The 27779-nt window shown below is 42.5% G+C and overlaps 1 protein-coding gene across 7 annotated transcripts in view; it reads right to left on the bottom strand.

Annotated features, from left to right (window-relative positions):
* Positions 1 to 405: 405 nt before the first annotated feature.
* The window catches only part of LOC311525982 (uncharacterized protein), an 81621-nt gene continuing 54247 nt past the window's right edge, over positions 406 to 27779 (bottom strand). For 3 of the 7 annotated variants that reach the window (XR_014712912.1, XR_014712914.1, XR_014712915.1), the window contains 2 exons: positions 1954 to 2004; positions 406 to 925 (listed from right to left, as the gene is read on the bottom strand). Coding sequence is in view for 2 of the 7 variants with exons in the window: in XM_084638538.1 (XP_084494664.1) it covers positions 20133 to 20243; positions 20691 to 20886 (307 nt within the window). In the remaining 5 variants the exon portion in view is untranslated. Of the gene's footprint in view, positions 926 to 1953; positions 2005 to 18856; positions 19421 to 19612; positions 20244 to 20690; positions 20887 to 27779 lie in introns of those variants that run through there. The other 4 variants (XR_014712913.1, XM_084638539.1, XR_014712916.1 and 1 more) reach the window with 3 other exon arrangements.

Below are 27779 nucleotides of genomic sequence, written 5' to 3' on the forward strand. Positions count from 1 at the left end.
GAGAGAATACAAAGATACATTTCATGGATTGGAGCATTTTCCTGAGGAGTACAAGAACAAAGTGAGTACAACTGTGGATCTCATAGTACACATTCCATGGACAATCCCAGTTGCTCTGTGAGACCAAATGATGAAAGATATTTTGAGAATGGAAAAGTTGATGATAATTACTAAGGTATATAATTCCTATAGAGCAGAAAAACTCCATGATGGTAGTGGTGAAACCATGGCACAGGAAAGTTGTGACTGTGGCTAGATCTATGAGACATGTACAAGAGAATCAAGGAAGAATATTACCAGGTACATGCCTGATACAGTAACAAGTAAACTGGCTAATGTCCAGTGTATGCGAGGATCTGAATACTGGAAAATAAATACACGTAGAAATGTCAGTGCTTACTACATTTAATAACCAACATGGAACAGCATAAATATATGCCAGGATACATGAAGCTGTGGCCATTGCAGATGATATGCTGGTGTTTGGAGCACTATGAAACAAACTCTCAAGCTGGTATAAAGGCAACACAAATTAGTGCATATGGAGTCTTTACACTTTCCTCTGAAGCATCTAATATTGTCCAGAGTTGGAGACAGGATGCCAGACTCAAAGAACCATTGATCTCTTGTGACACAGCAATTCCTGTGACCCTGGGCCAGCCTGAGGTCTCTTTGCTTTTGCACATCATATATGGGGACTTCAGTGGAAGCATTTATAAACAGAGGAACATCTCTTTGTTTCCTGACTTTCAGGTCTTTGCACACAGGTTCCTTTCAGCACCATGAGTACTGCATGATGACCTGTCCAAACTCCAGGAATTCTGTGCCATGCACAATCCACTTGGTCCCTGGAAGAGATTACTTTATTCTGCTGCTCAGGAGTATAATTCTTTTTCATGATCCACATCAACAGACAAGGCCAATTCTTCCCATTTCCGCGGGCAATGCAATGGAAAATAAATCACAGTAATAAGTCTTTCAACAGGTGCGATCAGTGCTCAGAGATCTGCTATCACCTTGGGGCATGCCAGCTGGCAATGAGAAACCCACTTTGCTGAGTTTGGATTGAGTTGTGTGAGTGTGAATAGCTGGGATTCCCTGTTGCCTCACTCAGTGACAGGATTGTCTGCTGAAAAGGCAACAGTGGGTGTCAGCTGGAACTTTTTGCTTTTTGTGTCACTTATTCATCAGGCAAATCGAAATGCTTTCAGCAGTCCCAGAAAGGCACTCTGGCATGTCCTGAAATCTCATTGCATCTCTTTCCAGCAATGTGTTTGTAAATTAGTTAGCGGTTAGGAACGGGTGGTTGGTTGTTTATATTAGGCTAAGTGTATTCACTGCACTGAGCCAGAATCACAAGAAGGTGAACTTTTCCACTAGTATTCCCCAGGACTACCTAGGCCTTCCAAGGCATCTTTGCTGCATCCTTCCCATCAATTACTTGACCCAAGGTAAATCTCACCATGATGGAACTTGTGTTGTACCCAACAAACAGAAGTGGTAAGATTTGCCTAAAACCCAGTTTGGGAGCTACCGCTACCTAAGAGCAGCAAAGGGATCGAATCATAAGGAATGCCAAGTTTATATGAATGCTCCCCGCTCCTTTCTCTTTAGCGACTCCTCACCAATCAGTTATCCAGCTGATGCTGATGTAATGCTGCCTGATGTGACTCGAAAGCATGAGTGCCAACCTCAGGGCAGACTGTTAGGAAGCAAGGGATAAACCCCAAACTGGTTGTGAGTTCTGTACTTAGATTTCACCAACCAATTATCAAATGTAAACTCATCAGGCACTGTAACAGCTTTAACATGGACTCACAGACAGACCCTTCGGGCACTCTGATCTATCTCACCACCCAGGTGAGCAGACCTTTGTGATAGATGGTCCTTTACCCCAAGAATTAAAACAGCAATATTCAGGTTACTCCCAGTCCCAATAGATGACTCACTTACCCCAGGTCAATTGCACTTGAGATTTCACACCAAAAATGTTTGTAGCCAATCCTATAATAAACCACATAAAGATATATTAAATAGGAAAAGAAAACAAAAGAGTTATTTACAAGGTTAGAGCAGGTAAACATATACACAAATGAGCTACAATCTTAATTTTCAAAAAGTAATAGAAGTTTCTATAATAAGCAAGATCTATATGTCCTTTAGGACTAACCCAGGCTACTTGAGATCTCTTGCTTATGCCTAGTAAACCTTGCCCCCAGAGTCCAAACAGCATAGAGAGACTGCTTTTTGTTAGGGGTTTTTACCCCTCTCTTCACTTTTGCTCTGAGCTGCAAATTCAGCTGAGAAGAGGAATCACTTACATGACTCATCTTTGTGGCAGGGAAGGCAGACAACCAATGTCTACTCTCTTCTTTAATGTCCCACCACAAGGGACCTTTCCTGTTGGACAAGACATAAGACCTTCTGTTGGAGATCACCACTTCACACTAGTTAATGTCTCTCTCCTGTCCGGTGATTTGCACCGTCACCGAGGCTCATAATACAAGTGCTCATATATTACCTTACAATAAGGGATATAGAGGTTATAAGTGAGATTAATGCACGTAACGGCAATAAAGTCTAAACACCGAGCACATTCTTATCATTCTAATACCTATTTTAACAATACTAACACACAGATGAGCCAGACTGATTTCATCTATGTATTTGTCAGAGCTCCACTGAGGCACGGGGTCTCTGGCCTGAGCTAGCACCTGGCCTGCTGGGGTCACAGCTGATATTTCCCAAAGGAAGATCCTCCTCTCCCTCAAATTCAGTTCTCTGCTACGGACTCCTGCATATTCTGCGTGCATGGAAATATGACCAGGCCATCTCATCTCTTCTAGGGACAAGTGCAGTACTACTCTTCATCTGCATTACCAAGTCCACTGATGTTATTAGGGTTTCTGTGTTGGAGCAGCCAGTGCACATGCACACAGAGAGGGAGAAAGAGAGACGGCACTTACTACTGGGTTTAACTCCTCTGCAGGTGGTTCCCAAACACTAGGACATGTACTATGACTAGTACTCTAGGCATCCCGCTACTCCATACCCACACTTTAGGGTCAAATGCTCCACACCCCTCCATTCTTATGTAAGATCTGAATAAGTAGGTTTGTGTGGGACGATCTAAGCAGAGCTGGGGAGGAAAGTATCTTTTGCCCAAACCTGGTGTCTTGTGCATGGCTGGGTATGTGCCCTACTGTTGTTACATTGGCTTGTGGCTGTAGTTGTATCAGAGGCCTGTGAAGGGATAGTTTAGGCTGATAGATCTGTTTAGTGGTGGATCCACTTGCTATTTCCTCATCACACTTCCTAATATCACTTTTTCAGAGAATAGCGCGTAATCCTCAGTGGCCTCTCCCTGCGCTCTCCATACTCAAAACTCAGTAGACATAGATGGAGTTATGGATGGGACAGGGAATTAAAAGGGAAAAAGGATCCAGAACAAGCCATTTTTTGGAGGAGCCAGCGGGAAGGGACTAGAAGCTGGAAATGGGTCTCAAAAATATTTTACATACAAAAGCCCCCTCCTGAGACGAGATTTGATGTATCAAATGCCAGCTCCAAATTCCACTGATGATCCATGAAGTAGTACGGAATCCAGGCATAATTCCACTGGTGACACTGGAGGCAGAATGGAATCTATACCCCTCTTCAATAACTGTGCAAAGCTAACAGGGACGAAAAAGGAGCAATTGCTGATGCACGTCACTAACATGAGCAGAGAGCTTTCTGGAGGAAGAGGCTACTGTTTTTAATCAATCGTCAGAGCAGAACCACACCTGAGCATACGCCTGCAACTTGACTGACCTACCAAGAGTTGATATTATGAGCTACAGATGGCTCATTAAACTTCTGCACCAAGACTATAGTAGTTTTGGTTTGGTTTGGGGGTTTTTTCACAACATTTATTTATCTTTCAAAGCAGGAACGGATGCACGGGGTTGGTCACTGTGAAAGGAAAACATTGTTTTGTTTGTATTTATGCGTTGGTCAGCAGACTTAATATCTAAACCTGTGGTTTATAAAAAGAATTGTCCTGATGCTTAGAACTTAGTCTGCATTTGAAGTACCCATGGTAGTGGATGATAAGATAAATCCTTAGACAAAGGAAAGAAAACAGGTTCCTTTTAACATTTCCTGCTAGGGCTTCCTTTTCTTGCAAACCTTCAAAAGACAAGGTTCACGGTTTTGTTATGTACGGCTTTTGCTAACGTTTCAGATCCAGGTTTGGAAATCTCAGTAACAATCTTTATTGCCATCCAGTCCATGACCTGCCCTTCCTGTTTTCCAAAAACAAAATGTTATGTTTATTTTGATAAAAGGGATATCCTGTTTTAAGGCTTTTATAAAAAGAGACACCCACAGAGACTTGGGCCTCAAATACTATTTCCGGTGCCCTAAATGAAATAAAGAAACTGTTCTAAACAAAGAAGGAAATATGGCAGGAAAAACATTTGAGAGTTAAGATCAATGAAGTTCTTGAAGAATCAATATCACATATATGATTATGGCTATTCTTTTAAAGGGAAGGTTATAAATATTATATATGAGAGCCCCTTTTCAGTATTAGACCTGGACTACTATTATTATTTTTATTGTAGAGCCCCAATCATGGACAGGGACCTCATTGTCCTAAGTGCAGCACAAACACAGAATAAAAACACAGTCCCAGACCCAAACAGCTGATATAATTTTGGAGCACTTAAATAAATATTGACAATGTTCTCGTCCCAAACGGTGATCCTCTTGGATAGGCTTTTTTCTAAATATGGCATCATCAGAAACGTTAATTTTTTAAAAACTATTTATTTATTTTGGAAGTTTTAACAGATTTACAAATCATTATCACACATTATCACAAATAATCATTACAATAGAGAGCTCTTTTTTAGAGGAACATACAGTAATAGAATCCATCAGGCTATTTAACAGGATGGTACTGAAATTACAGTGTGTGCTTTTTACACTACCCATAACATGCTGTTTCTGGTGATTTTATTAAATGGAGTGAACTCTCTGATTGCATGTATTTAATAAATCAGGCATGTCTATCATATGTTAATATTCAAAAAAGTTGGACGGGTATGCCGGTTTGGGTTATTTGCTGGTGGGTATACTTTGAGTATTGAATAAATGGATTTTTTTTTTGTTGGTAGATTTGCCAGATGTCATTTGATGTTAATAGCCAAAGTAATCTCCATAGTAGTCTAAACCTAACAGCTTTTGAATGAAGGGCTATAATTGATCCTGAGAACAGGACAGAGGACAATTCTTCTCTCAAAAGTGATTTATTAAAAATGGCTTTGTGGGGTGCTAACTTTGCCTCTGAATGTTTCCTGTATTAGTTGTGCAGAGTTTCCCCCAAAAATATGTTTTTTTCTGACCAAGAGCCCTGCAAACTCAGCTCAGACCATAGAGTCAAGCTGGGTCCTTTTCTGTTCACTTCAATATCACCAGCAATAGAGATTGTGCAGGAAAATTAAGGACCTTAGTTGCACGTATGCAATCCCATCGTCTTCAGATTAGGTCATCATTGTCACGTCAGCAGCCTCATTGCTTTCTGAACATTTGCACAGGTGCGACTGACTGGAACTTAAAAAACAATTTGGATGGTAAATATCCAAGAAGGAACAGACTCCGGCTCCCTCTCCCACAGCTAAATTGGCTCTGCAGGACTAGGACAAAAAACATCAAACTGTAATTTTATTTTATTTTATTTTGGTCACTAAAATGAGTAGGTATGATCCTGAACTCACATGAGGAGCAAATCTGGTAGAGATTCATTTTTCAGAGTGGAATCATTATGTATTATTTGTATTACAGAAGCTTTCCAAGGTCCCATTCAGGATCAGGGCCCCACTGTCCCAAGAGATGTTCACATGTAAAATAAAAGGGAGTCTCTACCCCAAAGAACTTAAGTTTAAACAGCGATGAGGTGTGACAAGTGGGAGAAAAATAACAAAAGAGAAAGAGAAGCAGAGGATGAGGGCAGGAACACATGGCTGCACATATTAGAGACGTATATGATATGGGGGCTTCCAATCTTTGTATTTAATAAATAAAGTCAGTGATTAATAATCTCCAAGAACTACATTTTATGGATTCAGCACAGTTGTTGAGAAAAGTAGCTGGCTGCAGTGTTGGGAATCTGCTATGGCCCATGCCCATGGTATTCAAGAAGTATGTCAGATGATGGGAAGCTGGACAACAAGAGCCCTTGGGGTTCACAGAAGAGCTCATTAACTCACCCACAGGGAATATGTTCTAAATCAAAGCAGGCATATTTATTTGGGCAGCTGAACTGCAGCACCAAACTGATGCTAAGATATTCATAATCCATTTTTCATAATGTTCAATGAAAGATCATTATGGATGGGGCTCCTGTGGGACCGGACTTAGCTCTCCCCTCCAAAGAGAGAGAGTGAGAGAGAGGGAGAGAGAGATGCTAGCATTCTTCTGACCCCACACTAGCTCAGGAAATTTCTCATGATACTGAAAGCACAGACTACCTACAAAGAGAGGATAAGAGGAGACATTACACGGCAATTTCTCATTAACTGAAACAGTCTAGTCTGAGAAACAACAAAGGTCAAAAAATCCAGTCATTTGTAATATGTTAGGAATGAAAACTCTACAGACGTGACCCTTCACACAGTGTCAATCCATCCAGCCTGTTTAAATCACAAACAGGCATCAAAGAAGCTCTCCAGTCCAGGCGAGTTTGCTGTGCAGATTCGGAATGCTGTTACTAGCGAAGGAATGACATTAGGATATGTCACCTCAAAATGAAACTATTCTGGACTGCCATGTGCTAGTTTTCCCAGAAATTCAAAATAACAAGGCCACTAGCTGATGTTCACAGTTGGGTCCTGAGAAGCCCTGCAGAGAGAAATAGCTAGGGCATCAATCACCTGGGAATGGGAGAAGCTTGAATAGTTGCTAAACATCTGTTGATCTAGTGTAAAGCATATAATAAATCATATAGCATGGAGCATTGTCTAGTGGCTAGCAGGAGCAGAGAGTCAGAGCTTATGGGTTCAATTCCTGGCTCTGTCACAGATTCACTCTGTTCCCTTGGCCAACTCAGTGGGCCCATCTGCAAAATGACGCTAATCTCTATGTCACAAGGATGTTATGAGGTTTAATTTACTCATGGCTGAAAAGCACTTTGGACATTTTTGGATCTAAGACAATATGGAGGTGTGAAAATATTAATGTTTATTGTGTATTTACTCTTTGAAGACTGAAAATATACACATATGATCTTCTCCATATGTTCGCAAAGTACTTTGAGATGCTTGGATTTAAGGTGCTATATGACTGCAATGTATTAGCATTGTTACTCACATAGTTAACTCTTTGGATACTGCAGATATACCCGTATATTCTTCCATACGTATATGCAGCTGACCACCTACAAAGCACCAGCATTCTTATGCTATGTAAGCATCATAGTAGAAGAATTACATGGTTGTTTTAACACCCGCTGGGCAATTATCTGCATACATGTTCTAGTTTCTATAATTCCCACCGAAGACTAAAACCCTTAAACAGCCAGGAACATATCTGGAGAGTTAGCAGTAGGACACCAGAGGTCTCCATTGTGACCTCCAAGCTTGTTTTGGGCTGTGCTGGTTTACTGATAACCAGCTTTTAACACTACACCCATTTTGAGTTGTGATGACTCCTCACTCTGTAACTCAGTATGGAAGTTTTTAATCCCCCTCTGGACTGCACTTCCCTCTCTCTAAGATTTATGACTCATTGCTAAGTGGTGTCACTGAGGGCATCTCATGAACTGAGACAGCCACGTGCTGCAAACGGCCCTTTCAACCCCGGAGGCTGTGTGGAACTAACAGCACTGGTACAATAATTCTGTTTACTCGGCAATATTCATGAGATTTCCTCCATGAAGCTGATGGCTATTGAGAAACGCCTGCCATAGCAACATCGAGTGCTGTTTAGTTACACAATGCCTTTGATATCCTGCCATGTTGGCAAGAGCCATATTGTGCTGGTTACAGAGCTGAAACGTATCTCTGTGCTACTTGGCAAGGGACTGAGCCTGATTTGGGGTTATAACATTTAATTTTAAGCCCTTCTGTGGCAAGGAAGCATCAGAGCAGACACACACACCAAGAGAGAAAGAACTTACTGAAAAGCCACCTTGTGCTAACTGCTGTGATTTGTAAACAGCACCTTCTTAAACCTAAATTCAGATGCTGAACTACAGGCCACCTTTGGAAATTAATCAAAGAGAATGTAAACTGATGTAATTTACGCCTTCATCTAGAATCCTCTCCATGTAAATTACATTAGTTTAGACCTGAGCTACATTTGTCAATATAGCTACGTTGGTCAGGGATGTGAAAAAAATCACACCCCTGACTGACACAGAGATGCCGACTTAACCCCCAGCGTAGGGTTAGTTACATTGATGGAACAAGGCTTGCATCAATACAGCTAGCATCATTTGGGGAGGTGGTGTGGTGTTTCCACACAGACCGAAAAACCCCTTCCGTCGGTGTAGGCTGTGCCTGTACTATACGGTTATGCCAGCATAGCTATGCTGACATAGCTAGGCCAATATATTCTCTGTAGCGTAGACACATCTTCAGTTAGAACTTCTCAGACTCCCAAAAACCACATCACCTTCAAATTCAGCCCACTGAGTCAAACTGGATTCTAAAGTGGCATATTTTACGTATTGAAGGGGAACAGAAGAAGGTGTAAGTTACATCATTTAGACTCGCTCATGAATTTCATTCCTATATCTTTAGCGGATATCTCCATTCGTGCAATGTCAGGAGTAAAAACTTCCTATCAAAGTAGAATTCCCTAGTCCCTGTTCTGGAATTTAAAAGCGTACATCAGGATGGTGGTCAAAAGCGTTCCAGCAAAATGAAGATAGAATACAGTGGAGTAATTTTGACATTTACTTTTTACTTGCAGTGTTGAAACTGCTACTGAATTTTCTCCCACCAGAGCTTCCTTGGCTCAAGTCCTGCATTTCATGGTTACACACCCACTAGTGACATAACAAAAAAGTACAATGGGAAGAAAGGGGGCAGGAGAGGAGGTGAAAGAGGAGGAGACACTTGTGGTCACAGTATTGGACCAGGGCTCTGGATATTTGGTTGAGTTCCCTGCTCTGCCACTTAATCTCTCTGTGCCCTGGTCTACACTAGGACTTTAGGTCGAATTTAGCAGCGTTAAATCGATTTAAACCTGCACCCGTCCACACAGTGAAGCCCTTTAATTCGACTTAAAGGGCTCTTAAAATCGATTTCCTTACTCCACCCCTGACAAGTGGATTAGCGCTTAAATCGACGTTCCCAGCTCGAATTTGGGGTACTGTGGACACAATTCGATGGTATTGGCCTCCGGGAGCTATCCCAGAGTGCTCCATTCTGACCGCTCTGGACAGCACTCTCAACTCAGATGCACTGGCCAGGTAGACAGGAAAAGAACCGCGAACTTTTGAATCTCATTTCCTGTTTGGCCAGCGTGGCAAGCTGCAGGTGACCATGCAGAGCTCATCAGCACAGGTGACCATGATGGAGTCCCAGAATCGCAAAAGAGCTCCAGCATGGACCGAACGGGAGGTACGGGATCTGATCGCTGTTTGGGGAGAGGAATCCGTGCTATCAGAACTCCGTTCCAGTTTTCGAAATGCCAAAACCTTTGTGAAAATCTCCCAGGGCATGAAGGACAGAGGCCGTAACAGGGACCCGAAGCAGTGCCGCATGAAACTGAAGGAGCTGAGGCAAGCCTACCAGAAAACCAGAGAGGCGAACAGCCGCTCTGGGTCAGAGCCCCAAACATGCCGCTTCTATGATGAGCTGCATGCCATTTTAGGGGGTTCAGCCACCACTACCCCAGCCATGTTGTTTGACTCCTTCAATGGAGATGGAGGCAATACGGAAGCAGGTTTTGGGGACGAAGAAGATGAGGAGGAGGAGGAGGAGGTTGTAGATGGCTCACAGCAAGCAAGCGGAGAAACCGGTTTTCCCGACAGCCAGGAACTGTTTCTCACCCTAGACCTGGAGCCAGTACCCCCCGAACCCACCCAAGGCTGCCTCCTGGACCCAGCAGGCGGAGAAGGGACCTCTGGTGAGTGTACCTTTTAAAATGCTATACATGGTTTAAAAGCAAGCATGTGAAAGGATTACTTTGCCCTGGCATTTGCGGTTCTCCTACATGTAGTCCTAAAGCCTTTGCAAAAGGTTTCTGGGGAGGGCAGCCTTATTTCGTCCTTCATGGTAGGACACTTTTATCACTCCAGGCCAGTAACACATACTCGGGAATCACTGTAGAACAAAGCATTGCAGTGTATGTTTGCTGGCATTCAACCAAAATCCGTTCTTTCTCTCTCTGTGTTATCCTCAGGAGAGTGAGATATAATTCATGGTCACCTGGTTGAAATAGGGTGCTTTTCTTCAGGGACACATTCCTGCTGGGCTGTTTGCCTGTGGCTGAACAGAAATGTTCCCTGCTGTTAGCCACGGGGAGGGGGGAGGGTTGAGGGGGTAGTCACGCGGTGGGAGGAGGCAAAATGCGACCTTGTAACGAAAGCACATGTGCTATGTATGTAATGTTAACAGCAAGGTTTACCCTGAAAGAGTGTAGCCACTGTTTTATAAAATGTGTGTTTTTAAATACCGCTGTCCCTTTTTTTTTCTCCACCAGCTGGATGTGTTTCAATGATCACAGGATCTTCTCCTTCCCAGAGGCTAGTGAAGCTTAGAAAGAAAAAAAAACGCACTCGAGATGAAATGTTCTCCGAGCTAATGCTGTCCTCCCACACTGACAGAGCACAGACGAATGCGTGGAGGCAAATAATGTCAGAGTGCAGGAAAGCACAAAATGACCGGGAGGAGAGGTGGAGGGCTGAAGAGAGTAAGTGGCGGGCTGAAGAGAGTAAGTGGCGGGCAGAAGACAGGGCTGAAGCTCAAATGTCGCGGCAGCGTGATGAGAGAAGGCAGGATTCAATGCTGAGGCTGCTGCAGGACCAAACCAGAATGCTCCCGTGTATGGTTGAGCTGCAGCAAAGGCAGCTGGAGCACAGACTGCCACTGCTGCCCCTCTGTAACCAACCGCCCTCCTCCCCAAGTTCCATAGCCTCCACACCCAGACGCCCAAGAACGCGGTGGGGGGGCCTCCGGCCAACCAGCGACTCCACAACAGAGGATTGCCCAAAAAAAAGAAGGCTGTCATTCAATAAATTTTAAAGTTGTAAACTTTTAAAGTGCTGTGCTTAATGTGCTGTGTGGCATTTTCCTTCCCTCCTCCACCACCCCTCCTGGGATACCTTGGTAGTCATCCCCCTATTTGTGTGATGAATGAATAACGAATGCATGACTGTGAAGCAGCAATGACTTTATTGCCTCTGCAAGCGGTGATTAAAGGGAGGAGGGGAGGGTGGTTAGCTTACAGGGAAGTAGAGTGAACCAAGGGGCGGGGGGTTTCATCAGGGAGAAACAAACAGAACTTTCACACTGTAGCCTGGCCAGTCATGAAACTGGTTTTCAAAGCTTCTCTGATGCGTGCCGCGCCCTCCTGAGCTCTTCTAACCGCCCTGGTGTCTGGCTGCGCGTAACCAGCAGCCAGGCGATTTGCCTCAATCTCCCACCCCGCCATAAACGTCTCCCCCTTACTCTCACAGATATTGTGGAGCACACAGCAAGCAGTAATAACAGTGGGAATATTGGTTTCGCTGAGGTCTAAGCGAGTCAGTAAACTGCGCCAGCGCGCCTTTAAACGTCCAAATGCACATTCTACCACCATTCTGCACTTGCTCAGCCTGTAGTTGAACAGCTCCTGACCACTGTCCAGGCTGCCTGTGTACGGCTTCATGAGCCATGGCATTAAGGGGTAGGCTGGGTCCCCAAGGATACATATAGGCATTTCAACATCCCCAACAGTTATTTTCTGGTCTGGGAAGAAAGTCCCTTCCTGCAGCTTTTGAAACAGACCAGAGTTCCTGAAGATGCAAGCGTCATGCACCTTTCCCGGCCATCCCACGTTGATGTTGGTGAAACGTCCCTTGTGATCCACCAGAGCTTGCAGCACTATCGAAAAGTACCCCTTGCGGTTTATGTACTCGCCGGCTTGGTGCTCTGGTGCCAAGATAGGGATATGGGTTCCGTCTATAGCCCCACCACAGTTAGGGAATCCCATTGCAGCAAAGCCATCCACTATGACCTGCACATTTCCCAGGGTCACTACCCTTGATATCAGCAGATCTTTGATTGCGTGAGCTACTTGCATCACAGCAGCCCCCACAGTAGATTTGCCCACTCCAAATTGATTCCCAACTGACCGGTAGCTGTCTGGCGTTGCAAGCTTCCACAGGGCTATCGCCACTCGCTTCTCAACTGTGAGGGCTGCTCTCATCCTGGTATTCATGCGCTTCAGGGCAGGGGAAAGCAAGTCACAAAGTTCCATGAAAGTGCCCTTACGCATGCGAAAGTTTCGCAGCCACTGGGAATCGTCCCAGACCTGCAACACTATGCGGTCCCACCAGTCTGTGCTTGTTTCCCGAGCCCAGAATCGGCGTTCCACAGCATGAACCTGCCCCATTAGCACCATGATGCATGCATTGGCAGGGCCCATGCTTTCAGAGAAATCTGTGTCCATGTCCTGATCACTCACGGGACCGCGCTGACGTCGCCTCCTCGCCCGGTATCGCGTTGCCATGTTCTGGTGCTGCATATACTGCTGGATAATGCGTGTGGTGGTTGATGTGCTCCTAATTGCCAAAATGAGCTCAGCGGCCTCCATGCTTGCCTTGGTATGGCGTCTCCGCACAGAAAGAAGGCGCGGAACGATTGTCTGCCGTTGCTCTGACGGAGGGAGGGGCGACTGACGACACGGCTTACAGGGTTGGCTTCAGGGAGCTAAAATCAACAAAGGGTGTGCCTGTACATCAAGGAGCATTTCAGGCAGGACTGCACGGAGGGTTCCAATAAGAAATGGTGCACCTAAGTTATCGTTCTTATTGGAACAAGGAGGTTAGCCTGGCCTCTGATTGATACATGGCTAGATTAACCTTGCTGCGCCTTCTCTGTGACTGACTGCAGTGTGATCTAGATAGGGGAGGAGGAAAATGAGTCCAAAACAAATCTGGTCTATGTCTTGTTCTGACCCACTCCATCGATCCTTTACATCTTTGGCTGGCAGCAGACAAAAAAGGCGCGAAATGATTGTCTGCCCTTGCTTTCACGGGGGGAGGGAGGGTGGGAACGGGGTCCTGACGACATGTACCCAGAACCACCTGCGACAATGTTTTTTGCCGCATCAGGCATTGGGATATCAACCCAGAATTCCAATGGGCAGCGGAGACTGCGGGAACTGTGGGATAGCTACCCACAGTGCAACGCTCCAGAAGTCGACGCTTGCCTCGGTACTGTGGAAGCGCTCCGCCGAGTTAATGCACTTAATGCACTTAGAGCATTTTCTGTGGGGACACACACACTCGAATATATAAAACCGATTTCAAAAAAACCGACTTCTATAAATTCGACCTAATTTCGTAGTGTAGACATACCCTGTGTCCCAACTGCCCCTCCATAAAAAGTAGCTAATGCTTTCATACCTTACATGGGTGTTGTGAGGATAAATTAATTAGTGTCTGTGAGGTGCTCATATGCTACAGCAAAGGTGGCCATATAAGTAACTAGACAGATTCAGGAAGAGTGGATTTGGGATGTTAAACACAGCAAATGTGCAAAAACACTTTGATATCCATGATTTTTTTATTCCCAAAATACCCTTGCTGTATATTATTATACCAAGTTATTTATCAATGCTATTTATAGAGGTGTTTATGCAGGTGATCATCTGTTCCCAAAATATCACATGCTTGATTCATCAGCTATGTCTATTCTGGTGTAACCAATTAGGTTTGAGCAAAATACTCATTTAGGTGATGGAAGTGTAAAGATGAAAATTATTTGTAAAATACTTTGATATCCTGGAATGTCAGGTACTATAAAAGTGTGAGGTATTATTTTATAGCCTATAACTGTGGACATAAGAATTGCCCTGCACAATCAAAATAATGGGCCACTTAGTCAAGTATCCCATCCTTCACAGCAGTCAGAACACAGAACCAAATATTCCAGAGGAATGAGTAATAAAATCAGACAACACATACAGAAAATTTGTACCTAACCCCAGGCAACTTAAAGTCTGAAGCATGAGGATTTAGATCCCTTAAACTAGTGTTTAATAACTGTGAATATTATTATTCATACAATTATCAAATCCTTTTCTGAATCTTTCTAAGCTTTTTGGTCTGAAGACTATCGTGTGGCAGTGACTTCTACATGCTAATTGTACTTATGCAAAAAACTGCTGCAGCCCCTTCTCTCGGCTCCTCTGAAGCAAAGCAGAGAGCTCTCTGGGACATGTCTTTCCAAAACCAAAATGTTTTGCCTCTGTATTTTTTTGCTCGTGTGACATCCCTGATGTTCTGAGGATTAGATCTATGTTACTGAACATCTGACTCCAAGCTACCAGAAAATTAGAAAACTTAGGCTACAACAAAAAGAGGCAGTTGTGTGAAGGAGAGAGGTATGGTACCTTCCAAGAGAGGCAGATTTTTGTCTCATCGCCCACACATTTCTATTTTTAAATCAGGCTTTTGCTTCATTTTGCAGATGCTGTGCAATTTAAGCAACAGCTGTACATTTACAAACCACCTACACAAGACACTTCACAGCTTCTTCTTTCGGGGTGACACTGGAGGTTTCACTCCAACACTGAACTCACATATACTTCCAGCTCATGCATTTACCCTGGGATTTGCGGAAAGACATTGAACAGATCAGAATGGGTGAAGCAAACGTATTGGATTTATTTTTAATAATCCTAACCCATTCATAGTGAATTTTTAACCATGTTAATTGCTAGCCTGCTAACTCTGAATGGCTTCCTTCAGCAAAGACACTGTCAAAATAAATGGCTTAAAGGCTTTTTGTGGGTTCATTGAATAATTTTGGCTCCTAACACAGGCTGCTCAGGTAGAAGTCCCTGAGCAAAGCTCTTGACTAAAGCCCTGCATGGATACAAAATTTGTATCCGCATCCAGTCCGCAATTAGCCAAAATGGTCCGCAGATATAAAACAGATATCCGCAGATTTGCATGGCTCTACTCTTCACTTAAAAAGGCCTGGAAATTTAATACATTTTCCTCTGTAACTAGAGCTTGTTGAAAGAGATATAATTCATCTTATTCTTCTTCGGTTATTGTACAGTAGTGTGTGTGAAGTTATCTGTCTGGGTACTTAGATGGACCTCATTATAGTAATCTCTGCGCAGTTCATAATGGATTTCATCCTCCCACCACCACTGTGAAGCAAGGGAGTACTATCCCTATGAGACAGATGGGGAACTGATGCAAAGGGTAGATTAAGTGACTAGCCCAAGAATACACAGGAAGTCTGTCGGTTGAGCTGGGAATTGAACCCTGCTCTCCTACATCGCTATTTAGTTCCTTAACCACCAGAACATCCTTCCTGACCTCATTAAGGTACCTCTGCAAAGAAAGAATTTAAGACGCTGAACATCATCTGTAAAGTGCTAAGTGGCAGAAATGAGGTGGTGTATTTATTGGAACAAGAAAGTGATTTAAGATTACCACTAAATTCACTTCAATGAAACTTGACTCTTGGTCAGAGGTGAAAGCGTTGTGCTTTATCTGTCTCCCAGATTGATCAGTGCCTGTGCTATGGTGGAGACACAGCCTTATTAGGTCCTAGGTCCACTACTCAGCTTTGACCCATGTTTGAAAATATAATTTGTCCTCTGGTTAAGCATGGCTCCAACCACATTAGTTTCAAACACAGCTTGGCTGGCTAGCATAGACAAAGCAGGAATCATTCCTTGTCCTCACTGATTTTTCTAGTAAAATTTCCTACTGGTGCAGCTTCAGCAGTGGTGAAAATTATAGGAGTTTAAGAGTTAGAGAACCGGGACTCCTGGGTTCTATGGTGTGTGACTTTGGATGAATTAGTCTTTCTGCTTCTCTGTCCCCCCGTGTATAAAATAGGTATCATACATGTCTATTTCATGACAGCATTGTTTGTAAAGTGCTTTGAAACTGGGATGAAACACATCAGGTAAGTACAAAATACTACTTTCTAAATGCGCTATTATTATTGGGCTTCCTTTTTACTTTCCTCCTTTCAACCTCCCATTTCCCTTTGTGTTGTTTATTCTTTCTCCCTTATTTCCCTTTTCACTCTGCCCTCTGTTGCTGTCAGTTTTTGGCAGAGGCCAGCATTTTATTTATACGTGCTCTACCTTCCTCCTCTCCTCAGTGGGCAGGTAGAGCCGAGACAGCATGGGAAATGAGCTGGGTTGAGAGGCCAAGCAGAGGCATGGAGCATGCCAGTGAAATATCATGCCAGCTCATGTACCCTCCATCACTAAAGAATCTCAGTGCCCTGGTTTGGCTGCTGCTTGGACACACAGCAGAGAATTTGCTGTTTAAACAACATTACAAACTTTGATTTGTGGAGAAGGAAGGAACCAATTTTTTTTATTTTTCCAATATCAAGATAATTTTCCCCCTGTTTTTAATGTTTGGGTCAGTTCAACTTTCTGCAACACTGGGTTGGGTATTTAATCAGTGATTCATGTAAATGGTACCAGCAGCTGTGAAAGATGCTTCAGAGCCACAGTAAATTGAACCTTCTTTATTTTGGTCACTTACCAGCTGTAATCTACTTAATTCTAATAGCAGGTGATTTAGGGGCCTAATAGGAAGTGGAGTGTTTGCCTCTGCTATGTATTAAAAGTGCCATCTAGTGGACAACATTATGTTAAGGAGAGGTTATTTCTATGACTGTTCTTTAGTTCATGAATGACTAGTATGCAGTGCTGCTGTTGCCATTGGTCCCAGGATATTAGAGAGACAAGGTGAGTAAGATAATATTTTATTGAACCAACTTCTGCTGGTGGAAGAGCCAAGCTTTTGAGTTTACACAGAGCTCTTCTTCAGGTCTGGGACACTTACCTGGGGCAAGTCTACACTTAAAATACTGTATCAGCACAGCTGCATCTTTGCAGCTGCATCACTGTAGCACTTTAATGAAGACACTGTATGCCTACAGGAGAGAGCTCTCCCATCAGTTTAGTTAATCCACCTCCCTGAGAGGTTGTAGGTAGGTTGTTGGGAGAAGCTCTCCTGTGGACATAGCACTGTCTACATGGGGGATTAGGTTGTTCAGGGGGGTGGATTTTTCACACCTCTGAGTGACATAGTTATACCGATATTGGTCTGTGGTGTAAACCGGATCTCAGTGTCACAGCCAAATACAAGGTGGGACAGATTGTTTAGCACAAGCAATTAACACATATTTCAAGGGACCATTCAAGGTGAAGTAGCTGGGGTATACACCTTAACACACTCAAAACCACTTTCACCAAACAAGGCCACTCCATCAGAGAAGTAGATCTCATCATGGACCAGGCCACTCAAATATCCTGAGAGAACCTGCTTCAGTACAGAAATAAAAACCCCCTCCAACCATACACCCCTATTTGTCAACTACCATCCCACACTAGAACTCATATGAGGTATCATCAAACTACTACAACCCATACTCGATGGGGAACCCATCCTGAAATAAATCTTTCCTGAGTCCTCTCTTCTGGCCTTCAAACAATCTCACAACCTCACCAAATCCATCATCAGAAGCAAGCTCCCCACAGGCCAGGACACAACTACTTAAAGCGGCATCAGACCCTGCCAGATTAACAGTTGCAAAACCTGCAGCCATATCTCCACACTACAATGATCAACACCGCCCCCCCCACACACACACACACACCTTTTCAAGATCCATGGGTCCTCCACATGTCTATCACAATGTGTGATGTATCTCATACAATGTACTGCATGCCCCACTAGCAACTGTGTAAACCAGACAGACAATCACTATGCTCTCAAATGAACTCACACAGGAAAATGATAAAAGACAAAACACCATATCACCTCTGGGTGAACACTTTTCACAAAACCATCACTCTATATCTGACCTATCTGTCATCATCCTCAAAGGAAACCTGCACAGCACTTTCAAAAGACGAGCCTGGGAGCTTAAATTCATTACTTTGCCAAACATTAAAAATCATAGAATGAATAGCAACACTGGATTTATGGCTTATTACAACAATCTGTAACCCACTAACAACACCCCTTCCCACTGCTTCCCTCTCCCCTTTCCCTTCCTCCTTATTACTAGACAGGTGTTAATGGACCACTTCACCTTGAATCATCCCTTGAAGTATCTGTTAACTACTTACGTTAAATAATCTGTTCCAACTTGTATTTAGCTATGATACTCTAAGTCAGATTTCCAGACCTGAAGAAGAGCTCTGTATAAGCTCAAAATCTTCTCTCTCACTCAGAGAAGTTGGTCTAATAATAGATATTATCTCACCCACCTTGTTACTCTGTAGTGGCTGTGATAGGGAATGAATCTGTAGTTTATCGTAGCGGGTCACCTAATCGCAGACTACCATGTTTTGGACGTTATTCTCTTTTTAAAAAATGTACTATCTGATTGCAACGGAGACGGGGTCCTCCATGTGCCAGAGCACTGCATTTGGGAACTAGGTTCTAGCGATCCACATTTGGACCTCAAGGCCAATATCTAACTGCAGACTGGTACATGTGCTCTCATGGTACATCTCAGGTGACATAATTCACGGTTTAAGGATACCCCTGTTCATAGAGACCACCAACCTATTACTTTGGGCATGAAGTACTTCACCCAGCAGATGGGATTTAAAAAGTCAAGGTGTCACTTTCTCATATGTGAAAAATAATGTGGCTTTATTCCCAATTGGATAAATAAGGACACAGGTCTGAGACATTCCCTCTACTCAACAGTAGTGCTACACACACATACCCAGGTACGTAAATACATCAGTCCAACACAATGTTAGTCACATTTGTCCTAGCTCCACTGGTCACAGAATTCATCCATTAGCCCACCCCAGTGAATGTAGATTCTTCACATGGAGGAAAAGCCTCCCTTCATGCCTCAGGCTTGTTGACATTTTAGACACAAAGTGACCTGCATGGGACTCTTGCCTGTAGGCTGGATTTTTCCACCCCTTTCTCTGGGCATCAGATTGATTGGGGGAGGGCCAGCGTGACTCCAGAGACACAAACTGACAAGGCATCAGACACTGGTCACGAATCCTTCTGTACTTTGTTCTGGAAAGTTTACCAGGCAGAGCCCAATGTTTTCATGTCACACTGGGTAGTGGTTTCTCATGTTCAAATGCAAGCCTTCCGTCACTTTCAATCACATCACATAAGTAAGTGGCATGACTCACACAGCCTGAGGAGATCCAGCCCAGTATGAGGTGTTAAAAATTCAAAGCACAGCATGTCCTGAAATAACAGTTAAGGAAAGAGATGGCAACATTATGAGGATTGTTATGTGGTTGTTTTTCCCATTTGCATCCTAGCTGCTACATCAATAAATATTTGTGTTATATAATTATTACCCATTGTCTCATGCAACGAAAAAGAAAATTACTTACAATAAAATTTCTATGCCAGCTTTCATCCAAGGATCTCAGAACACTTTATAATCATTTATCAAACTATACCAACACCCATTTTACTGCCATTTTACAGATGAATACTTTGAAGAACAATTAAATGACAGACCCAATATCACAAAACAAGTCAGTGGCAGAGGTTGGAACTAGAACCCAGGAATCCTGATGATTATTCTTGTCTTACAACCAGTACACCACACTGACTATCCATTCAGAGGTTTCAGCTCTCTCTTTACAAAACAGAGAGAGGCAACGGACTTCTGAAGTTTCAATCATTTACACAGCAACAGTAGAGCCTTTTTGAATGGTATATATCTATTAACAGAAGAAAAATGCTTCAAAACTACAACTTCTTGTTAACAGAATACAACACTGGTGCAACAGGATTGTGGGTCTCACACACCATTACTCTGCACCTTGTGTAGCCATTTCCAGCACAGCACAGTGGCTGTACTAGCGTTCTCATCTGGTAGCACTTTATACCCAGTTTGTACTGTTGTAAATGACTGCATAAGGTGAAGGATAAGAGAGTGCCAGTCCTATGTGTTTAAAAGTCTTCCTGCATCACACAGGGTAGATATCTGGAGCTCAGACAGCTTGACATTATGGATCAGAGAATCTGTCTCGGTACATTTCACACCTGATGACACCTAGTGGAAGAGAAAAGCACTTAGAGACATCCGATGAAGTGAGCTGTAGCTCACGAAAGCTTATGCTCAAATAAATTGGTTAGTCTCTAAGGTGCCACAAGTACTCCTTTTCTTTTTGCGAATACAGACTAACACGGCTGTTACTCTGAAACTTGAAAAAGCCTTCCATGTTCTCTGAATGCACAACTTCAGATTTTCAGCACATACGTGTTCCGCTTAGCTGAAGTAGCATGGCAAAAATCACCACAATAAAAAAAAAATCCAAAACAAAACACTACTGCATATAGTTCTCCCCTTGGTGAGAAGATGAGAGAACAAACAAGTGGCAGATGTTAGTCACATTACTTAATGCTCTACTTCAAGGTGCTCAGACACTATAATACTGAGCACTTCAGTATAAGAACAGAACAGAACAGATTAGAACAGAATAGAATGCAGTGACTATACCAAGAATTTTGAAATGCAGAACAAGGAATGTTTCCACTTTTTCATGGGAGGTGTCTCCCTGTGATTCAGACAGTTGACCACTAGCTGTCCCCATTGCTTCACACAAGTAAAACGATCAATGTCTTGCAGTTGAAAGAAACCCTGACTTTGTTTTCCAGTGCAACATCTGTCTTCAAAATCCATCTTGCTGCTGCTCCTGGGGAAAGTGAACAGCTCATAAGAAAATAAAAGGAGATACCATGGTTGTATTCCCCCCTCCCCCCGACAGCACACCCTGTAACTATTTTTCTCTCTCTTATTCATCTTTAAAAAAAAGTGACAGTCACTTCTGCTTTTCCAGGACTACTATAAAATGTTTTATGGAACATAAAGGCCAAATTCACAGAGCCACCCCAGTTGCATTTATTTATGCTGCTGTTAAATTTGGCCCCAATGTTTCCAAAATGAAACAGAAGAGAGCTCACCATCTGATGTCAGCCTTATTGTATTGGAGCTGCATCAAAGCTCTTCCTTCTTTTACAAGGGGCAAGGAGACAGGAGAAAATCTAAATATAAACATCACCAGAAGGAGGGCTAAGTTATACAAATAAATATTTACACCTTAAATCCCACAGTGCTGCCAGTTTCTAGTTAACCAAGTGGAACCCCAGGAGAACATGTGTAGGTCTGCATTCTCCAGGAGTATTCATGTGGTTAGAGATTTGGAAGAGATCAACTTCAGAGGTTCAGAAAGTCACTTATTCAGATCTATTACACTGTGGAATAGCTAAAGGAAGCAGTGGAAGCCTGGTCATTTAGGAACAGAGGAACTGCCAGACCTGCATCAGACCAATGTAATGATCTTGTCTGGTATCCTGTCTCAGTTAGAGGTCAGTACCAGATGTTGCAGAGGAAAATGTAAAACCTGCATAGAGGAATTTTTTTTTTTCAATAAATGTTTCTGGGGAAAGTTTCTTCCTAACCCCAGACTGTTAAAACTATTAGAACTAAGCAGTTGAGAATGTTTTGCAGAGAAGCCATTGCTTTGGTCAGAGACGGGGAAGGAATGACAATGAGAGAGACAATGATCAAACTCCAAAATATGGATTTAAGACTTTCCATATTTGGGGAGAGTATGGATTTGGGGGTTGTTCGGGATTCATCTCTAGCTTAATATTCCTTTCTTTCCAGTTTCTATGACTATCTGTCATTTCCACCTGCACTTTGGCTTCTCAGCATGAATCCAAAACACAGGCCTGTTACCCACTTTACTAGATCTATGGGGCATCTGTTTTCTCAGAGAAATACAGTCTGTCTTTGATACGCTTGGGGATTACACCCACAGACGAAGAGGAAATAGATCCTTTTATGCTATAATGCTTAAGAATGCCTTTAAAAAGCATAAAAAAAGTCAAACATTGTTCACTGAATGCAATAACTGATTAATTTTGAGATTTATTTTTTCCCATGCTTTTGTGGATCATCACAATCCAGTCCTATTATTGGCTAATCTATCCAGTGATCAAAATTAGTCAACAACTCTCAGAGCCAAACACAAAGGTATTGGGGTGTCAGAAGCAGTCACACAAATATTATAACTAAGGGGGAAGATTTATGCATGCTGAGCGAAAGATGAGCATTTGATCCAATCACACAATCTGGTTCTGGAAGCTTTGAAAATACTAAAATGTCAAAGACATTCAGATCCGACATTCAAATTCTCCTCCCTTGTGCTGTTCACACACACAGCCTTGTCTACAATAGTAAAATTAGGACTCATAATTCACAACCAGGGCGGCTCCAATGTGGTGGCAGCATGGTGAAAGCTGTGTTGTAGAGAGGGCTCAAGCTTTTTTCCCCACTGTGTCACTTGAGGCTCTCAGTAGGGAAAAGGTGAAACCACTCCTCACTATAGTACACATATAAAAGGTAGATGTGATACTGGCTGCCTGTCTGGGTCACTGAAGCATATGAAATTATTTAGATCAGAATATGCCCCTTTCCTAGCAGAGCCAATCAAGGACAACAAACCGAGGGAATACTAGGGTTATATTTTCCCTCAAAATATATTCACAGGAGTGGAATGGAGGAAGGGCCCAATCTTGTAAAGGGCTGAGTTTCTTCAGCTTCCATTCAGGAAGGAACTTTCTCCACTCAGCAACTCCCATCCCTCAAACCCCTGGATGGCTTCTTGTAAGGAGCACCTATTTGGTCTGGTGATGGAAAATATACCAATACAGCATCAATTATACCAAGAAAGATTCCCAGACACCCCTCCCCCAGCAAGTAACACACATCTCAGTCCCTCTCTGCTCTCACATTTCCCCCGAATACCAGATCAATATCTTCCCCCATACAAAGTATCAGAACAAATACTGCCCATGCAAAAAGGGGATTTTAATGATATATTCCCATTAAATCTAACCATGTCTGCTTTGAGGATGAACAGCAGGCCCTACCAGTGATGAGATATGGCTATGAATAGCTGGAAGAGTCACCATACTAAACAACAGACATGCTCTTTCATCAGTGGAAAAACCAACCAATGTTTTACTAGATTTTACAAGGCCCAGGTCAACTTTACCAGACAAGCGTGAAACATCACAGCCTGATTCTTGGTGCAGAAATCCTAACATCATCTATGGCAGTTTTCACAATGACGGAGGATAAAATATGTCCCTAGAAGGTTTAAGCCTTAGTTCCTGATCCACCAGCTGTGGAGGTAGCATGGTTCAATGCAAAAACCTCATTCATATCTTATGCTGCAGGCACCTCAGAAGCCAAACCCAGCTCTGATAGGAATTGTGGATAAATTATCATCTGGTTGGAAAGAGGCTGCACTGTATCTGCTTCCCTTAAAGATCCTGCCACAACTGGACAGATGCCAGAAATTGCACAATGCACCAGCTTTGGATTTTCATCTCTTTTTTTTGTTTGTTTAATCAAGGTTGGCGGGTTTTGGGTGGGAAACTATAGAGGAAAGGTGCTCTATTTTCAAGATGAGATACTGAAACGATCTTCGTTACTGCATACAAAGTAGCGTGGTGCCTAGCTGCTTGATTAACCAGTCTATTTTGGGTTGAGTCGTATGTGTAGGGGGCAGGAAGCTAGTGCCCTAGGAACAGACACAATGAAAGCATCACCCATCAACACAGAGCACAACAGAGGGACTCCCAGATGGTGTCAGAGAACAGACGCTCATCAGGAGAAGCCTCAGGAGTCAAATATAGCTGAATCAATGCCATTCAGCACCCCAAAACAATGTAAAAATCACTGGAACAAAGAACACTTGAAGCAAAGCCCCAGATCCAAATGGTCTCAAATTTGGAGGGGAGGAGTTCAGAATCCACATATGGATCTGAAATTTGCAAGGGGCCTGAACTAAAACCCTGGATCCAAAATTTCCCAAACTTTGGACTGTTCAATTTCCAGATCCCAGTTAGGAGCCTCTGTCTAAATAGCATCAAGTCTTAGAGCCTCAGAAACATTGGGTAACTCAGGGGGGCTAAAAAAACATTATCTGTTGACTCTCTCTGTGAAGTGAATCGTGATTCTTGATGTTATCAATGTTTAGATGTATTGTATTAGTGCAACGTAACTAAATAGATTCATACACTGTTTCATACAGAAACTATGTAGTGGCAGGGAACTCCTTCAGGCTGATTATTTCCTGCATTCTCTTTTGTCTTTCTGTTATCCCTTTGATGTTAAGTATTTGTAGTTTTAAAAATTCTTAGCTTAAACCAAAACTATTTTTCTCAGCATGACAGATTTTCAAGAAGTGTCATACTACATGTGAGCAATTTTTGGTAAGATAAAAATATACGAATATGTCTACACATCTCTACATAAACTAAAATCCAACAGAAAATAAAAAGATGGGTGTGTGACACAACAAAGACACAGAAAAAAGGCAGGAATAAACAATAGGAATGTATTTTTCTAGACACAGGCTGCTCTTTGCTCCTGATTCTGGGAGTCATGTTGCAAAACCAGAACAGAAAGTGGAAAGCCTCATTATTCCCAGCTTGTAAAACAGGGAGTTATTATCATAACAGATAAAGTGATTGATTAAAAAAAAAACATTATATACAAGTCAATGATCTTTATACTACACCACATAGGGAACTCCAGATTTAAGACTGACAACAGACTGGTGGGAAACCTCATTTTTCCTTAACTCTTTTACTTTAAAAGATTGGCATTAGCTAAAGAATTTTATATTTCCTTACTTATAAAAATATAGAATGATGATAACAAATGGGACAACAAATAAGCCAGCCATGCTATCACCAGTATGATTCAAAACAATTCTCTCTTACAACAATGTTACGGCAGTAATGTAGAGAATTCTAGCATTGCTACAGTCTAGGAAAACAAATATTCCAGAACATTGGGGAAGAGCAGGTCACGATCCAAACTATGCTGCTGAGGCCAATCTCCCCTGCGGTGTTGTGGGTCATTACTTTATTATATTCCTAAGGGTTACAGGGCTACAATGCTGAATACACATACTGAAAGCAACTGGAGGGCTGGGACTAATGCTACAGTAAATGAGCTCCACTCCAGCTGCTGACCCTTCCTCTGACTGATTTATTGTTACCCCGGCATTTGAGGGGGTTATGTTGTGTGTGTGTTTTTAACGGGAGGGGTACAAAAATAGGTGGGGGGGTTTTAGAGGAAAGGAAACTTAAATGAAGTTCCTGCAAAGAGCAAGCAATCTTTCTGTTGAGCCATTTCGCTAAGGGTCCTATCCTGACAGCTATTAAGTGCCCACAACTCTCATGGACTAGATCCTAAAATTGTTTCCAAGGTGCTGGAAGGGGGAGTCAAAGACACTAGAGAAATCCATGAAGGAAGTTAACAGAATAGAGTCCTAATCATGTGTTGGGCTCAAAATGTGTAGACACTAAAATGACTGGCACCCTAGAAACACCAGAAAGGTAATTAGAGAGAGAAATTAATAGGGCTTGATCTTGCTGGTAAAGATAAAACCAAACTGTATTATAAAAATATTCTCTCCCAACAGGAGACTATTTCTCCCATGGTGTGAAGTGGCACAGCTCCACTGACTTTATGGCCCAGGACTGTAGCATGGTTCCACAATACAGCTTGAACCCATCTATACAAGGAACTCTAAACCAAGGCCCTAATCCAACCGGATGGATTTTATACCAGTGTGGCATCCCGCTGACATGCATGCCGCTCACATGGATAGATCAAGTGTCATATAACAACATGTTCAGGACTCTGCCATGTACAGATGAATGATTTGACCCATAAGCCATCATTTATTTAACAAGCTTAACCTCTTTTTGTGTTTGTGGATTATCCAGATCCATTTCCTCAAATGTATTCATTATTCATTTCTCTCTCTTTTTCTTTAACTCTGTGGATTGATCAAGAACAGTTCTTTGCAACTGTTTGATACTTATTGGTTAAATTTGTTTGGCCAAATAAGTCACATGGGTACCTGAGCTAACTGGATGAGTTTAAGAGCCTTTTTGTTCTGTGATTGTAGAGCATCTAGCACAATGGGATCTGGTGTATCACTGGGGCCCTAGGTGCGATGATAATACAATAAATAGATAAATAAATATGCATATACACAAATGCAAAATTTAATTTCTGCAAACATTCACCCCCAGGATTTTATAAATTCCTTTTCAACAATTATGTCAGTAAAACAGTGATGCACACACTAACAGGAAGCAAACTGCAAAGGGGCACATGGCTGCCAAAGTGAATTAATTTAACATTTTTAACAAATAGTAATGGAAAATTGTTTGCACCACTCACCCAGCACTACTATCATGTTCTAAAAAGATTCCCACAAACACAGATCCAGGACCTAATGTGGCCAGGGCCTGAGGCTATTGATCTCTCATAAGAGGAAACTGCAGAGGCGTTGTCAGGTGTGTGATGAGATTCTTTCCTTCTGGGAACCAGAAGGAGGGACCTGTAAGTTTAAACAGTGTCAAAGTGCAAAAGACCCTTAAAGAAAAAATACACCTCTGAAGAAAGGAAGACATCATTATACTTTGCACCTGTTTAACAGACATATCCCTTTAACATGTCAGCTCATTAATAACGGTGCAATTAAGTACCACATCATTAAAGGGGACCCTGCTTTCCCAAAAAATAAAATACAATGCACTTTCATAAGGGACAGTGCCGAGGTGTTTCACCTCATTTATAAAAATCTATCCCCTCTCTCCTCACTGTTGATTAATAAACAGTCCCTTAGAAGCTTAAAAGTGGGAATTTTTTTAATTGCATTGTTTTGCTCTATTAATACCATATAAGTTTGTTATTGTAGGGTTGTTCATGAAAGTTGAGCTGCTCATACAGTTTTTTTCAAAGATAAAGGGCCAGATTCTGCTTCACGTATTGATGCTTATGGGGTGCTACTCATTGTGAGTAATGGTAGCAGAATATGGCCCAACTGAAACAGGGTTTATTTAGGGAAATTACAGATAAGCAATCACAACTTATGTGGAGATGATGGCAAACTTGGGGCTCTTCTGAATCTTAACAGAGTGTCTTTTTGTTAAATTTCTGGGTGTGATTACGCAATCCTTATTCACAGCAGCAAGCACTTACACCTAGGAATAGACTCACTGACATCAAGGGGACTAGTCATGTGAGTAGACATCCGATGATGTATGCATCCGATGAAGTGAGCTGTAGCTCACAAAAGCCTATGCTCAAATAAATTGGTTAGTCTCTAAGGTGCCACAAGTACTCCTTTTCTTTTTGTGAGTAAACACTGTGTCTTCTTATGTATGTCCTTAACAATGCGATATGGGTTAAAACGAATAGAACTGCTGTGGTTTGTGAGTACTCACCAACCTGAGTAAGGATTGAAGACAATGAGACAGCCTGTGTGAGTAAGTGCACAGCTACTGAGTAAGTGTTGTGTACTGTAGCCCTTAGATTTCAATATAAAAGAGAATTTTTGGCATTGAACATTCTGGCTCTTTACCAGAGAAGGAACAATTGAACTGACAGATATCTGGTTTTAGACAAATGTAACTTGGGCCATCTCTACACTACCACTTATGTTGGCAAAACTTATGTCGCTCTGGGGTGTGAAAAAACACCCACACC

The sequence above is a fragment of the Lepidochelys olivacea genome (genome assembly GCF_965140295.1).
Source record: "Lepidochelys olivacea isolate rLepOli2 genome assembly, chromosome: 9".
Lineage (NCBI taxonomy): Eukaryota > Metazoa > Chordata > Testudines > Cheloniidae > Lepidochelys > Lepidochelys olivacea.